This window comes from Osmerus eperlanus, chromosome 10 (genome assembly GCF_963692335.1).
Source record: "Osmerus eperlanus chromosome 10, fOsmEpe2.1, whole genome shotgun sequence".
Classification (NCBI taxonomy): domain Eukaryota; kingdom Metazoa; phylum Chordata; class Actinopteri; order Osmeriformes; family Osmeridae; genus Osmerus; species Osmerus eperlanus.
In genome coordinates, this window is record NC_085027.1 from 17131103 (window position 1) to 17147559 (window position 16457).

Consider the following 16457-nt stretch of genomic DNA (forward strand, 5'->3'; position numbering starts at 1 on the left):
CAATAATGAGTAAAAGTTAGAGGCAATTGCACAAATCTTTATATGAATTACAAAATTCCACTGGGGCTTCAGATGTACTAGTTTTTACTTGTTTTAGAATTGACATTGAACAAAGCCTGTAATTAAAACTTGATAAAGTCAGGTATATGTTTACACTAATCAACTTCTCACCATTTCATCACTATAAATTGCACATTTAGTCCATCTCCCAGTTCTAGAACCATACATTAGGCACTCACGGGTGATTGGACTAGTAAAAGCAATGTGGTGGCAATGAGAACCATTTAGAGATACTGTTTAGACAAATCAAATCCCACATTTTGATGTGGATGTTGAGGGAGAAATTGTGGCAATGTTCTCAAATTTCTTTCATCTTGTGGTTGAGTTTCTGCAGAACCATGCTGAGGTCCATGGTCTTGTTCAGCTTGAGATAAAAATGCTTTCTGATTTTGTGAATGACCAGCCACTCAGGGGTCAGCTCTGCCAGCAGTCTGAGGTGTTTCTCCATCTCCCCTGGAAATAGACAAAATAAAACGCAAATACGCATTTAAAAAAACATGGGATCGGTTGTTCAGTCCTGTGCATGCTCTGCTGAGATTGTACATGTACCTGTGCTGAGAGCGGAGCGGTAGCTGGAAACCATGCGGTTGCACGTCAGCTCCATGATGAGGGCAGGTTTCTTCTCAGCCACAAAGACATTCCTCAGGATCCTTGCCAGCTCGCAGAGTCGTGACAACATCAGCAGGCGTTCCTCCTGCAGGGGGTTCCGGGTCATGGCAACTTGCAGCTTCTGAGCTTCCTTAGTACGTATCTGAGATCACAGGAAGACAGCATCATTATATATAAATACCAGGGGTGTAACAATATATCGCAATACAAAATGTTTACACTGTATCGTAGAGTTATGGCAATATTTTTACAATACGACGTCCGTTTGATCCTATTGGTTGAGCTACCAGCACGCGACCTACTCTGCACCTGCGTCGTGTGCATTCACAGAAATCACTTGAACTGAGTTAACTCAATTGTATGTACAACAAAGAAAATTATTGAAAATGTTTCATGTTTTGGAAATAAATCTGTTAAGTGAATTTCAGTTTAATTTAAAATGTTAAAATATTGTGATATGTATTGTATACCCAGTATTGTGATACGTTTGCCTTGATGTAGAAGGTGCCAGATGTATGAGTGGGAAAACCTGAAGACCACCATGGACTATGACCTACCCTCTCTAGCAGGGACTGGGACACTCCTTTGAGGGCACTGGGGGTTTCAACAGGGTTCGGCCCTAGGGCAGACTTAGGAATTGTGTCTGGCTGTGGAGGGACACACTCCAGCTCTTTGGCACGGGCAGTCTCTGCAGTCTTCAGGGCCATGTTGGCCAGAGCCTTCTCCATCTACAAAACACAGATCACACTGTCAGCAGCACAGACACATAAATGACTAAAAACTGCAGACCAAAGGCTGGTATGGCTGTACCTTGGGGGTCATGATGGAACGGGCCTTATCCAGAACCTCCTGAGCTGTGGTCAGCTTCTCTGTCTGAGGGGGCTGTGGCAGGAAGCTGGGTTGGGGCTGGGGCACCTGGTCTACATTGAAGCGGGGGTGCCAGCGGGTCAGCATGTCATCAGGGACTGTAACCGGGGGGTTCAGCGAGGACAAGAACACCTACGGTACACACAGCATAAGGTTAGACGGATAAAGTGACATTTGTTTTCACTGACAAGTAGTGAACAAACACTTCTGTTTATTTAAAGAAAGGCATTAGCTTTTGTGATGATTATAAATTTCAGATGAGTTGCATGGGTACAGATAATACTAGCAGAGATAAAAGGCCAAAGCTGTTGTTAACAGAAGTGTGTGTGATTCCTAACCATGTGGTGCTCCTTCACCATGTTGACCAGGCTCTTGTGGAAGATACGCCTCCGCTCCAGTTGGAGGGAGGCAGACAACGTCGGCCGCGTCTCTTGCTTCCCCGTGCCCTCGGAATCTTCTAGAACAGGCTCCAAGGTGAGCTGGTAGCTCGACTTCTTGAGGGTAGAGCTGAAGGTTGGGATGTTCCTCTCCTGGCGGAAGGTGTAGGCTGATGGATAGACTGTCTTGATCTGGCCAACATGAGTCTCCTCAAAACGCCTGGTTAGAAATATCAAGTCAGCATATTTCAGAACGTGATAATTGAAAAGAAAAAAACTGACATACAATTTCAGTGTGTACAAACGCAGATGTTTGAGCCTTGTTACCTGCGTGTCATGTCCTCGACTCCCTGTTTGAGCTTAGCAAAGGTGACGGTTTCTGAGCGGTTGAAGAGCATGCCTGTAATGGTGTCCATGCTGCGGAACGTGTCAGCCAGCAGCTTGTAGTGGTAGGGCAAACTGAGCCCCGGAGGAATGTCCTGTGCTAGGGTGTGGTACCGCTGATAGCTTGGTTGCTTCTCCCTTTAGGACAAGTGGAGGAGAGTTGTTATCAAGTCACTAGAGAGCAGCAGCAGTTACTAACAGCAGCATTAATAAAACTGACTTCTCTTCTATGAACGTCAAAGCACTAATTACATTCAATAGCAACAAAGCACTTTGCGTTCTAGACAGGATTTTTTTAACCATCTTTGCACTCAAGAAACTAGTACAGTGTATAAAATTGTCAGTTTAAATTTACTGGAAAAAAATATTAAATACAAATATTCCAAAAGATTGCCATCTTACTCTTCCTCTGCCGGTGGCTGGGCTTGGTCCTCAGTAGCCCAGACCTTCCTCTGCTCGGCCCGGGCAGCAAGCTGTCTGGCACGGGCTAGCTTGGCCTGGAGACCTGGGGCAGTAGCCACAGCTTCAGGGGCTGGGGAGGGTGAAGAGGAGAGCTTCTCCGCCTGGGCCTTGATCTTCTGAAGCCGAGCCTTAAGGGTGGTAACAGCATCTTTGGAGAGAGCCTGGTGGCAAAAGCAACATGTATTAAGCCTGTTTAAGAGTCATCTTCCGTATTACAGTAATGATTTCACCCTTGTTTTGCATGACTGCTTTGTAGTTACTGTGATTGAGTACACAACCTTCTCAGGTTGAAAATGCAAACACGGTGTACATGAAAACAAGCCAATCGTGGTTACTTAGTCTTGAGCCTCTTACCTCGTTACCAGTTGGTGACTTATTGGCTGTGCTCTGGTTACGGTTTTTGGTGGTGGTGGTCTTTGAGTCATTATCAACTGACTGTGGTAAATTTTGTGGCAACTGCAGGACACCTTGCTCCACATCTTGCTATTCACATAGAGAACAAATAGAAGTAGTCAGAGTGGATATCGATATCTTATCTACCCGTCAAATTAAAAAATATATACACGTTCGTTAGCTAACCCAACTTCTTCTAGCTAGTGTACTTCACCTGCTCAGTGGCTTTTGAGAGGATTAATTTCTTTCTGGCGGTCTTTACTGATGTTTTGTCGACGACTTTCACTGTAACGCTTGATTCAACTTGCAGTCGTTTTTTCTTCGCTGTGCTGTGGTCGGCAGTGGTAGAGAACACGGCTGAGCCTAAATCGAACTCCGCGTCCGCACACGTTCTTTTCGGGGTTTTGGGGCTCTCATACAAAGTGAGCGTTTCAGAGTCAGACCTAATCAGCGACGCTGGTTCAGACCCCACTTTAACAGATGTTGCCTCGTCAATAACTCTCAAAAACTCCTCTTCAACTGCTTTATCCGAACGCGTGGATTTCACCGTGTTTTTCACCGCAATTATGTTCTTCGACCGATTTTGTCTGGTTTTCGGCCTGACTGCTAATGTCGCAGTGTCCACTGCGAGTGCACCATTGTTGTCTGATTTCTGTCCTTTAGCACGCGAAGCCCTGGATAAATCACTTTTCTTTCTCTGCACAAAGAAATCAGTAACTCGTGGCTGAGACATTGTCCGCCCTCAACGTAGCACGAATTTGTTCACGACGGAACGAGCGACAAATAAATAGTTGCCACTTCGTCTGATCAACTACACTTCAGTGTCTCGGCTCACCGGAACTTGCTTCCACATGAACATGGAACCAAGTTACGCGCGAAATGTGATCAAACCACGCCTCTTTACTCCATCCTCCCATATTCATTGGGAGGTTGATGCCGTATGCAAAACAACCAATTGTTTGTTATTATGATTGGCTAAGAGACTGAATAGCATGTTTTTTTGTTATGTTTTTCAGGCCATAACGCTAATTATTTAGCATACTATTTGCTGAAAATGTTTTTTTACTTTTCATCGTTACATATTCATTCTATTATTTGGTGCATAGTTGACTGTTTAACATGGCATGTTAAAACATGTATATTATAATCTGTTCGGTTTCAACTGAGTAACTTGTACTTCAGCACAGAAATACAGTCGTAACACCACTGGAGGGCGCCATTAAAATTCAGATAGAGCTGGCCTCAGTGAAACACCTTTCAGTAGCTAAGATGCACTTGTATGTCGCTAGAATATCAATTCTACATGCCACACAATTCAACATGCCACACTTACACACATTTATGATAAAGAAAATCAAAGTCCAGTCTTTTAGCCAGCAGTTGTTTATTGACTTGCTGCATAAGTAGGCTTGCAGCCTACTAGTTACATGTAGTCATTTAGAAGACGCTCTTATCCAGAGCGATTTACAGTAAGTACAGGGACATTCCCCCGAGGCAAGTAGGGTGAAGTGCCTTGCCCAAGGACACAACGTCATTTGGCACGGCCGGGAATCGAACTGGCAACCTTCAGATTACTAGCCCGATTCCCTAACCGTTTGGCCACCTGACTCCCGAATAGTAGTTGAATAATACTGTAATCTCACATTTTAAATAATAAGCGTTAAAGAATTTAGCTCATTACCAAAGGGGTACTAATTTGACAAAAATGTAGTACGTCCCCGTGGTAGTGTTATTTTAAAAGATCTAACCTATCTGAGAAGCAAGGTTATGAAGAGTAGAAAATTGAGGAGGAGGCGCCAGACCATGAGCATGAAAGCTCCGGACTCCGACTGAGAGAACACTTCAACTGTTGCAGTGCTGGTGAATCACTTTTTCCATGAAGATATTGGTTTACATGGAATATTCAATAAAGGGGCAGCTGTGGATTATGAGCAGGTCTTTTAAAAACTTTTAGTGTTCTTTACAATAAGAGGGTAGGCTATATTAACAACACGTTTAAGAGATTCTAAATAGTAGGCTAGGCAATGCCTGATGAACATAACATCCATGTTTTATAGTTTGGATAACCACATTGGATACTTAAAAAATAAATTAACTTTTGGGAAATTATAACCAATTTAATGACTCGTAATGAATGAAAGCTAGGGCTTGTATGGATTTCCGTCTCTCTTGAAAAACATGTATTCTTGCCGCGGACTGGATTTACTGAACGTTATTGATCTTCTGGAATTGTCCGTTCCGTGGAGGAATGTCAGCGGGACCGTGCTGTAGACTGGAGTTGAACCGTACTTTGGGGACGCTCTCATGGAGCTTCAGGTGGTGTGTGGATTGTTATACTGCTTTCTGCTGCCGACGGTCTTGTTAGCAGGTAAAGTATAGGCTAAATATGTGCGTCAGAAAGCAATATGTCCGACCGAATTCACAACATATGTTATTGAGCAAAAAGTTTAAGTGGAATCTGGGTTACTGCCTGTATAAGACCAATTCAAATGAATATGAAGAATGCAAAAAATGAAATTGTCTTTTTATGGAGCACTGACTTTTGAAGGTGAAGGCTAACGAATACAATCCATACTTTACCAGGTTAGCTGATATCTCTGTTCTAAGCTTTTAAAATAATCAGGTGTTTATTCAAGACACACCCTCGGGTCTGCTTCCTCTCTGACTAGACACTCTCTGTAGCCCTAACTGTTACCCCCCCCCCCCCCACACACACACACACACACACAACCTAATTTTCCTTTTTTTTTTTACATCATACAGTCTATTTACTAGACCCAACTAGACAAACCAAATACAATAAGTGAACACACAAAGTCAGGCGTGAAATTACGTGTGTCACTGTTCTCTCAAATGTGACTAATTGCAACTATCTCAACCAGCTCTCCCCTAAATCTATCAATCCTTATGATCACTTTTATCTTAATTGAAAACCCAATAGTTCACTGTCAGTTGTGAAGTTGTGAAGCTCAGTCAGGTCATCAGCAGCTCACTGTGTATTGTGAACTTCAGTCATCTGCTCTGAGGCAACGAATCACAGCCTTACAGATATTTTTTAGAACTTAAGTTCTCTAAAATCTGAAGTTATTGTTATTGTCCCGAGGCTGGGGAGTATCTTTCACTTGGCGAAATCCTGTCAGGGCCTGTAACCTCTGTGAATACAATGGGGTTCTGAAGATTGCTTCACCCACAGAGGTGTTAACCAGTCCACTCAGTCCTAATTAGTCACTCGACAGAAGGATACGTGTAAGGTCTTAACAAGAGCCCCATTTCAAATGATATACTCAGCACTCCCCTGTACGACTGTATTTGAATATCAATACAGTTAGCAGCCTGTCAATTACGCTCCAATGGCTTCCTGTCAATGCACTTAGTGGTGCACATAGTCCTGAAAGGACTATGCTGATACCTTCTCTATCAGCCAGCAGCTAGCATCATAGGGTCTGACTCTGTACCGTTCAGCCTAACTGGAAGACACATTCTTCTCAAGTGGGGCAAACTGGATAGACTGCTGATTTAATGTTCAAATAAGAATAGAGAAGCAGTTGATCATAAGGGATACGATAATCATGTGCCTGCAGGGCAGTCTGCTATGATGATACTACAGTTAGTACAATGTGTAGTGGATTTAATGGCTTGAATAGCTCCTGTAGGCCTAGGTGTGTTGGTATGTATGACTGTTGCAGTGATGAACCACAGGATTAATCCTCCAGCTGTTGTGCGTCACACTTGTGGACTTCCAGGAGGTGCCCTACCAAGGCCATTATTAAACTCGCAACAACATACTCACTGTAAAACACTCACACTGTAAAACACTCACTCAGAGGAGACAGAGAGACGGAGCACCACTTGGTGTTTCTTTCTCTCTTTCTATTTCATAAAGAATAGAAAGAGTGAATAGAGGGAGATAAATTGTCCTTGTGTTGTGTTAACCACAGAGATGAGTAGTTAATGGTCTTTTTCGGAAGGTCAACACGAGCCATAAGATTTAACGTCAGTCTGGACACACCTTTTGCTTCCTTCTGTCCTTTAGCTCATGCCAAATATGTACTTTTGTTTGCTCCATTAACCCTTGTGCTGCCTTCGGGTCACATGACCCAAAGGTTCATAACGAACCATCGTTGTGTTTACCCAATTTTACCCAATACAAAAACAAATAAAAATAATTTTCTTTTAACCTTTGCAATGTGGGGGGTCTGAGACAGCCCATCAGTTAAAAGAAAATGCTTCACTTTGTTTTTGTATGAGGTAAATTTGTCGCAATACGACGGTGGGTCACAATGACTGATGGGTCGGAATGACCCGAAGATAACACAAGGGTTAAGTGCAGTTGTAGAGGAGGAGTACAAATGTAACTGGACTGGGCCAATCTGGACAGAGTATGGGAGAAGGACTTGACTGACAGAGAATGGCAAAGGAGAATGACTTAACATGTTGCCCCAGCTTTCAAGTACTGGCACGCTCGATGCTAGCTGGTGTTCAAAGTCATAAACAGCATGTTTATGACTGCTCTGTAAGGTGTTGGCCTGCTCTGTAAGGCCTCTGGCAACATTACCGTTACCCCACCTAAGCCCATGTTGTTAGGAAACACATTGTGTGTGCTTCATAAGACATCTTAATGGTGTTGCAAGACAAGAAAGGGTGTGTTTAGGGCTATGCCTGCCGTATTTGTTGGTGTTTGTGTGCATGTTATGTGAGTCAGCACCAGCCCTTGGGCATCATGGCCAGGCTAGCTTTCACAGCTCAGTCTGAAATGTCCCCTGTATGTGAGAGTACCATAACCACAGCCCTTGTGACCAGGGCTGGACTAGCCTCCATCCTTGCGTCAGCACTAGTCTTGCATTATCAACTACCCACTAGAGGCCATCTGTTTACAGGAGCAAATGGGCTAGAAAGCTACCAAAAAATTAGCTTTACCACAACACATTGAGTTTGCAATCCATAGCAGGGCGTTTGTTTTAGTATGCCCTGGACACAGCCCAGTCATGTAAAGACCAGCGGCTGTGTCCTCTAGCACCATTTATTTTCCACAAAAACAGGAAATAGGTCCAGCGGGGTGAGCTCAGCAGTTTTCCCATTCGTTCCACCAACAATGGAAAGAAACTCAATCCTCTGTAAGACATGAGGTGTCTTTTATAGTCATTGCGTTTCTAGGTACTCAACTGACAGCCATGTGATGTTTTATTTTTCTTCTTTTGCTTAGCAATGTCCTTAACCCTCGTGCTGCCTTCGGGTCACATGACCCAAAGGTTCATAACGAACCATCGTTGTGTTTACCCAATTTTACCCAATACAAAAACAAATACAAATAATTTTCTTTTAACCATTCCAATGTGGGGGGTCTGAGACAGCCCGACAGTTAAAAGAAAATGCTTCACTTTGTTTTTGTATGAGGTAAATTTGTCGCAATACGACGGTGGGTCACAATGACTGATGGGTCAGAATGACCCGAAGATAACACAAGGGTTAAGGTAGTCTTGACCACACCTTGGTGGTCTCAATCAGGAGCTTGGTAGACAGATAAGTGTATCTTCGTAGTGTGTATGGGTCCATAGTGTGTAGAGTTGTAGGAACAATTTTGTGACATTGGAACAGATGATTGTTTATAATAGGCTGACTTCTGCCGTTACTGGTGCCTGCCCGGTTAGAGACAGTAGGCCTACCGATTAGTCTCTATACTTCTCAGACCAGATGCGTATGCCTGGGATGAGCATAAAACTTCACAGTGTTCCTGTCTCCCTTATGCTGTCAACTCAAAAAGACACACACACATATGCACAGAACGCCTGTCTCTGTGTCTGAGGGGCGTTGATGAGAGCAGCAGATGCGTCTGACTTTGACTCATACTTGGGACTGTTATCAGCATCTTACAGAGCTGTAGTCACAACAAAGACTAAAGGGGGAAACCCATGTGAGGTTGTAATGTGAGTGAAACCGTGTTTCAGTGAGGACCTTTTGTGGTAGTGATAAAAAAGTTCTGCTAAGAGCCTGTGATAGGCTCAACTTACTAGGTTGTGCCAGGAGCCAGAGCTATGGGGGAGTAGATGGACTGACAGACTGACTGACTCTCATTACGCATGGCCTCCCTGGGTTCACATGTGTACAATACCTTAGGTGGTTAGATCATGTCATCACTTTCTCTGGCTCTTATCCCCTCTTCTCCTTCTCATATCTATTTTGTCTTGGTAAACACACACACACACATTATAGTCTTCATATAACATAGTTCTATTCAGTACTGTAAACTCAGGGTTACCTTTTTCAGGGCGAAGCCCTCCCTGTCAGTGTCTCTATAGGAAGTTAAAGTCATGGGCTGACCCAGACTCCAGTGTCAACTATAATCATGGTCGTGTGGTGGTGTTTGTAGGCCTAAGCCTGACTCTTAGAGCACTCCCACTCAGCAGCCTTCTGGGAAGTCACATTGGCCTGGCTGCTGCTGGTCTTTGTAAAAATTAAATATAGGCAGAGGAAATGCTGCTCTGAAGTGAATACCACAGGGAGAGGAAAGGAGGGACTTTTCCAGTCACGCATTTAGATTTAATATATCCTTCTATGCATGTTTACTATTACCTGAATTTACATTTACATTTAGTCATTTAGCAGACGCTCTTATCCAGAGCGACTTACAGTAAGTACAGGGACATTCCCCCCCGAAGCAAGTAGGGTGAAGTGCCTTGCCCAAGGACACAACGTCATTTGGCACGGCTGGGAATCGAACTGGCAACCTTCAGATTACTAGCCCGACTCCCTCACCGCTCAGCCACCTGACTCCCTGTGAGTGAAATAGTTTTTGTCGCCGACATCTCTGTGTTTAACCCTTGTGCTGCCTTCGGGTCACATGACCCAAAGGTTCACAACGAACCATCGTTGTGTTTACCTAATTTTACCCAATACAAAAACAAATAAAAAGCATTTTCTTTTAACCTTCGCAATGTGGGGGGTCTGAGACAACCCGACAGTTAAAAGAAAATGCTTAACTTTGTTTTTGTATGCGTACAACTTTGTAAAGTTGTCGCAATACGACGGTGGGTCACAATGACTGATGGGTCAGAATGACCCGAAGATAACACAAGGGTTAAAGATTACACAGCCACAAGTATTAATACAATTTGGCATCTAGGTCTGGAAACAACACAGCACAAACCTAAACTACTCATGAACTGGCCTTAATCATCTCCAGGTTCTGTTCAGATCTCTGACTGTGACTGTAGGTCGTTCACACCTATGAACAAAGTCATCTGAGCACTCCCAGTGATAATTACTTTGGCTGTGTTTAACATGGATCACTCAAGTCTACTGACCTTAATCTATAAATTTCCAATGGTCAAAGTTGATCTTCTGGGATTCATTAAATTATAGAGAACTGGATGGGTTCTGATGGGCCCAGTGAAAAGTGTGTCGATGACTTCTAGTGATTAACGATGATCAATGTTTTAGCAGTTGATCAATAGGCTTACTTTGTGTTTGTGTGTGGGTGTATAGGCCAGTGACTGTGTTTATCAAAAGTAACTAATATGATAGGGCCAAACACAAGTTGTGTCATGTTAACATCATCCCTCCATCCATACAGTCATACAGGGACAGGTGTTTGTGAGGCTATGTGTCTCAGGGTACCAGAAAACCTAATCCAGATGTAGGCTCAGGTCATTAAACAGATATTTGTCCTCATTCTGCGCTTGCGGGCCTACCAGTAACCAGATAGCAGGTCTCCAGAGCTGGCTCACCAGCACATACACAAACACTTAACAACTTTTTAACGAGGAGCATTGTGGGAGCCACACCTGTTGCGTTCCCACCAAGGCGCTTTTAGAGGTGCTGATCCAGGGGCTGGAGCTGAGACTGAGGCTGGCTTGATCACAGCCAGGGAATACCCCTCATCTTACTGCTTTCTCATCAGTGCTCTCTGCTTCAAGGGGAGGGTAGGTATGTTTTCTCAGTTGTTTCTCATGGAGAAGAATCAACGAACATTGCGTTTAGATTCAATCTAAGAGGTGAGAGTGTCTGCTAGTCCAGTGGTCTACAGGCGCCAAACAGAGGCTCACCTCCACCTGTCTTCTTCTTGTGTTTCTCAGCACACTAGGCACAATCCTTCTCAGCCAGTCAAATACCATGAGGCTATTTATAGAGGTGGCGGAGACCTTGGTTTCTCAGTTGAAAAGACCTTGATCCCCAAATTGCGTTTCAATCAGAAGATTATTGGCCCAAATGATTACCTGGACGTTCAGGTCAAAAATCCAACACCAACTTCAATGCCATATGCATCACTAGTCATATTTCCATCCTGTACCCCAAGCCACACTTCTGTCATAAGGAGGTTTCTGTACGTCAGAAGAAAGATAGTTGTTGTGAAGTTTAGTTAAAATTTTTCACTTCAAAGGTACCATCCCTTCTCAACTGTATCTAGGTCATTATGGCAGCCTTTCCTGGAATTGTCAGCCTAATGAGAGTTGGCAATCAGACCTGCGAGGCTGTGTGTTACATTCTCCATTTTGCCGTAAGCATTCCTCTGTCTCACTTGCCCTGACAAGCCTCGTAGTATTTCTAGTTTGTTCTGGTAACAAGATTACAGTGTCCCTTTTGGTATGCGATGAACTTCATGCCTCAGTTTACTTCTTTCAAATCTGTCTATCTCTAATTTTACCTCTCACCCCTCTCTCTCTCTCTCTCTCTCTCTCTCTCTCTCTCTCTCTCTCTCTCTCTCACCCTGTCTCTCGCCTAGGGTAGGGGGCAACCAAGGAGAGATTGGATGAAGTTGAAACGTTTTTGTTCAGTGTTAGCATGGGGCTGCAATATTATGTGAGGAAATTTGTTTTCTGAAATACATAATTTTGCACTCACAAAATTCCAAGTACTAAAGTTCAAGAAAGCACATATCAAATAGGATCTACAGAGCCAGGCTGGCCAGCCATATCATATTTCTAATCAGCATTATTGGCCAAGTATATACAACAGACGTTGACATTTTACAGCAGCCTCCCTATTTTGCACGTCACGCTTAATGCTACTTTTGTTATGGACTGTGACTAAGAAGAGACAGTGAGTCTTGCGCAGTGGTTGTTGGTGGTGGTGGAGAGAGTAGATCTGCAGTGAGAACATGGTTCTGTTATCACCAGCACGCACATGTCTGGCCTGTTCTCTCTGTTTTTGGAGGGTGGCAGAGAGGTGTGGGTGGAGTGAACTCGACTCTACAACTATGGTCGAGGAAATACTAAAGGCTACACACAGTTACAGCATGGTGAAAGTCCATATATATGTCAGAATGACTCAATAATCTTTTATTCACAATTATAATAATAATTTTGTTCTATGTAATCTCTTTGTCTGTATCTGCACAGTGAACAAAGAGCATGATTCACCATCTTCTTCTTCCCTCAGTACTATATCAATCCTCCTAGTTTCAGAAGAACCCTAAAGAGGAAGTGAAAATTTAGATAATGTGAATAGAAAACGACTTGACAACAGAACATTTAATTCCATGCCAGCTCATTTGTTAGAAACACTGTTTCTGAAGATGAAGTGCTTGTTGGTTTCAGGAAGTCAGGTGACTGTGTACTTTCCCTGACCAGGAGGGCTTGAGTTACTGCTTGTCTTATTCACACACCACTCATTCACACACATGCATGTACACACACACACACACACACACACGTTCTCAACGGCACTTGAGTTTTTTGTCATTCCTGTGGCAGTGTGTCTTTCAGAGAGACAGGGCACCCCACAGCCTTGCACTGTGTTGTGGCAGGGTGGTTTTGTCTGGCTGTGTGTTTAGACTTCCCATTGTCCAAGGGATCATACATGAATGACATATGCTTTTGGAACAACCTCTCCTAAGCACTTGTTATAATAACTCTACGTCTAGTGTGTGTGTGTGTGTGTGGGGAGGTTCTGGGTTAGTTGAAGAAAAAGCTTACCATCCCCTAACTGCAAGCACACAGGGAGATGCCTTGTTTCAGGTCTCCCATCTCAGAACTGTGGGAAGGTGCCAGAGGATGTCTAGGGGTGTGTGTGTGCGGGGGGGGATGTATAATGGTGTCGACCCAAAAGCTGTGGATGTGGCCATGGTCGTGAGAGGTGCAAACTATGGTTTGTGGCTGTTTCAAACTGTCTCAAAGGCTTGTGTCCATACTGACTGATTGTCCATTAGCTTTACTAGTCTCATAAAGTCGGGAAGTTATCTGATTACAGCATGTGTCAAAGTAGAGGCCCTGTTCTGTTTAAACGCACAGTTAAACTCATAATCACTTCCAGCAGCCATGGTTCCTCTCTCTGTCTCTCTTTCTCCTCCTCTCTCCTTTCTGCCCTGTCTCTTCACCCTTTCTCCCCCCTGGTTGATGACTGATCTCACAGCACTCCTCCCCTCTTTCTTACTATTCTCGTTTCCCCTCCCACTTCCTTCTTTTTCTCCCTACTCTTTCTTATGACTTCCACCTTTCTTTCTTTCTTTCTCTCCCTCCCCTTTCCTTCCTCCCTCTGTCCTCCTCTGTCTCTGACCCATACATACGGCTTACATACTTGTAGAGTGAGGTCAGTATGAGGGCCAACACTGGGCCTCTGGAGGCACTGAGGAGGGAGGTTTGAAGTCTTTCTTGAAAAATTTTTTTTCATGTCACCAGGACTAAATGGTTAAACAAAGGGGGAGAGATGGAGAGGGAGCAAGTGTGTGTACAATTTCCATTGGGCTGGAAGCTTTCGTTCACCTAGACCTGACCTGATGACTGTTCTCCCCATTTCTCATGTTTTCCCTCTCCCTTCCAATCTCTCCATTCCCCCTTTTCTCCAGCTAGAGGTTATTTGTCGTTTCCAATCTGCTTTAATGCCACTGCTCTAAGCCGGCTGGCCTATGTTCCCTCTCTCTGCGGTCGCTGCTTGTCCTTAGCCAATAGAAGCCTTAGCCATAGCGTGCATCTGAAACTAGAACATGAGTCGTGGCTAGTAAACACCAGCAATCACAGGGTCTCTTGGTTGATTATCTGTGACAGCGTTTGGTGGTCTGACTTCTTCTAAGCATTCTTCTCTATGTATTCCTGTTTGAAGAACTGTGGACTGATAGTCTTATTCGAGGACTTTCTGTTGGCTGAAGTGTAACTCTCAACTTTTCAAAAAACGTTATGTTTTCTTTGTGGTGATTCTGCTCACTTTCCAAGGAGTTTCCATATCCCTCTGGAGGCATGCGGCGTTCCTCAAGTGTTTCATCAAGTTGTGCAATAGCTGCTGTCTTACCCCTCAACTGGTGGAGTTGAGAAGTGCTGAGTGGCGCTAATGTGGGGTAAGCAGGGTGAGGTGCCTGGGGTTTGGCTCTCTGCCCATCAGATACACAGAATATTGGCTCTACACGCTGAGCTGACACGCCTCTGAACAGCAGGGTGGACAGATCCCATCTAGGTCTGCCACTGGCTTTTATTATGTCAGCGGGCCATGTTGTCTGAGAGAGAAAGGAAGCCTGAAGCCACAAGTGTAATCTTAACAGCAGTTAAAATGACTGTCAGATAAGATGAAAGAGGAGGTTGGGGAAAGTGTAACCAGTCTTAACTTCATCATCAGAGGGGGTGAGCTGCTGGAGGCTGTTTTTTGTCCTGAAAAAACATGTACTGAAACTGAGTGTAGGAGGTCCCTCCTTCTTCTGGGTTGAGGGATCTAGAACACACAGGTCATGAGGCTGTGACAGGGACAACACATGAACACCTAGGGCTGGAGCTTGAGACTTGGACCAGAGTTAGGACTTATATAGTGGAAAGGATTACCATCCACTATCCACTGACTAGGATACAGATCCTCAGTCAGTGTAATGCTCCTGACTTGAGGTTATCATCCGCATTGGAAACTGCTGCTGGTTTGATTTGGTCCTGGCAAGCACACACCATGGATGTGGAGTCTGTGGGAACACAGCCCTGATCTAACGCTGATAGGGGATTAGGCCACTATGGGCACTGAGAGATGAGATGGTAAACCATCTCATCCAGAGACAAGCTATCTCCAGCCCAACTGTCTGCCTCCACAGCCCGCTGTATGATTCTGAAGTCAAGTATAAAAACAAGTCTCATACGATCTCTCCGATGTCTTCTTCAAAGAAAAGACACAGCATTTTTTCAGGAGGCTCAACAGGCGTTAATAATAATACATCTAATAATCCTGCCATTATAGTCCCGCTCATTACAATCTTAAAGCCAAACGACATCAGCCATGTGTCTCGAAAAAAACATTTGTTGACAGAAGTTCCCTGCTTCTGATAGGCCTGTAACTGTGGTTGTAATTAGCTACATATAAGGGAAAATGGTCTCCGCCCTCAGTCCACATCGGCTTTGTAAAACACAGGGAGGCATGATGGGAAACACATAATGTCTCTGTTCAGTGAAGGAGGAGAAAACCGAGGAGGAGGTTTGCTGAGAAATTTTCATGGTTCAAGGACGTGTCCACTCAATGTCAGTTAATGTTTGGTTCCAGAAAAGAATTCCAGAAAAGGATCAGAAGATGTACAGTAGGGGTGTTGGGTGAACATTTTGAGTACATTCCTTCAGGACAAATTAGAGGTTGAAACTGAATTCAGTTGGATGTGAAGTATGAATGGCACCTCTACATAGATCATTCGGACACACACACACAAACACACACACACAGTGTGTTCCGTAGAGGTGCGTCACAGCCCCAGCTCTGCGGCATGCTGTTGGTTTTTCCAAATCTGAATTACCATAATTTCCTGAATCCATCTGATGCATGGTGTGAGAGGCTGTAGCGAAAGAGTCAGGGTGATAGAGACTGAAATAATTTGGAGAGAGAGCTTTTCTCTTAATGAGAGAGAGCAGAAGAGAGGTGTGGCCAGCTGACCTGCTCCACTAGCCCACCTAGCTGCTCCATCAGCCAGGCAGGACAATGAAAATACCAAAAGAGGGAGGCGAAATGTTTTTTTATTCTGCAAGAACAAAAAAGTTCAACTTTAATTCAAAAACCCATTTCTTTCTGTCTTGTCACTGGTGTTTTATGGGTATGTTTGATGACAGAGACGCACACCCACACATACACACCCCCTCAAAGAAACATTTGGAAAACCAGAGCCTGTTCATTTGAAAGGGGGTCTTACAAGTATATATTGCAATAGTGGAATGTTTTGATCACAACAGTGAGGAGCCATAAAGCAGCAGCAGTGAGAAGCACAGCAGGGGCTTGATTTGTTCAACCAGGGTCCACTGCTGTTTACTGTTAAGGCCGATATATGCTTCTGCGTTTTTCGAAAAACGGACACATGGGAACGCCCTCCTCTACGGGGAACGCCCTCTCCGAGAGCCCCGGAGAGCTCGACATGCACCTCCT

General features: G+C 44.2%; 2 protein-coding genes across 4 annotated transcripts in view; one reads left to right on the plus strand and one right to left on the minus strand.

The window, feature by feature from the left end:
* Window positions 1-67: 67 nt before the first annotated feature.
* On the minus strand, window positions 68-4039 carry cdt1 (chromatin licensing and DNA replication factor 1). The gene is made up of 9 exons (XM_062470767.1): window positions 3367-4039; window positions 3114-3242; window positions 2700-2920; window positions 2241-2435; window positions 1875-2133; window positions 1480-1668; window positions 1227-1397; window positions 610-811; window positions 68-513 (listed from the first exon to the last, which is right to left on the minus strand). Exons 1-9 carry the CDS (start codon window positions 3883-3885, stop codon window positions 359-361), a joined length of 2040 nt encoding a protein of 679 aa, XP_062326751.1. The 5' UTR covers window positions 3886-4039; the 3' UTR covers window positions 68-358.
* Window positions 4040-4976: 937 nt separating this feature from the next.
* Window positions 4977-16457, plus strand: part of piezo1 (piezo type mechanosensitive ion channel component 1 (Er blood group)) — a 64055-nt gene continuing 52574 nt past the window's right edge. For 2 of the 3 annotated variants that reach the window (XM_062471877.1, XM_062471878.1), the window contains exon 1: window positions 4978-5520. In XM_062471877.1, the coding sequence (XP_062327861.1) occupies window positions 5457-5520 (64 nt within the window). In that variant the 5' untranslated portion in view covers window positions 4978-5456. Of the gene's footprint in view, window positions 5521-16457 lie in introns of all 3 variants that reach the window. The other variant, XM_062471879.1, reaches the window with a different exon arrangement.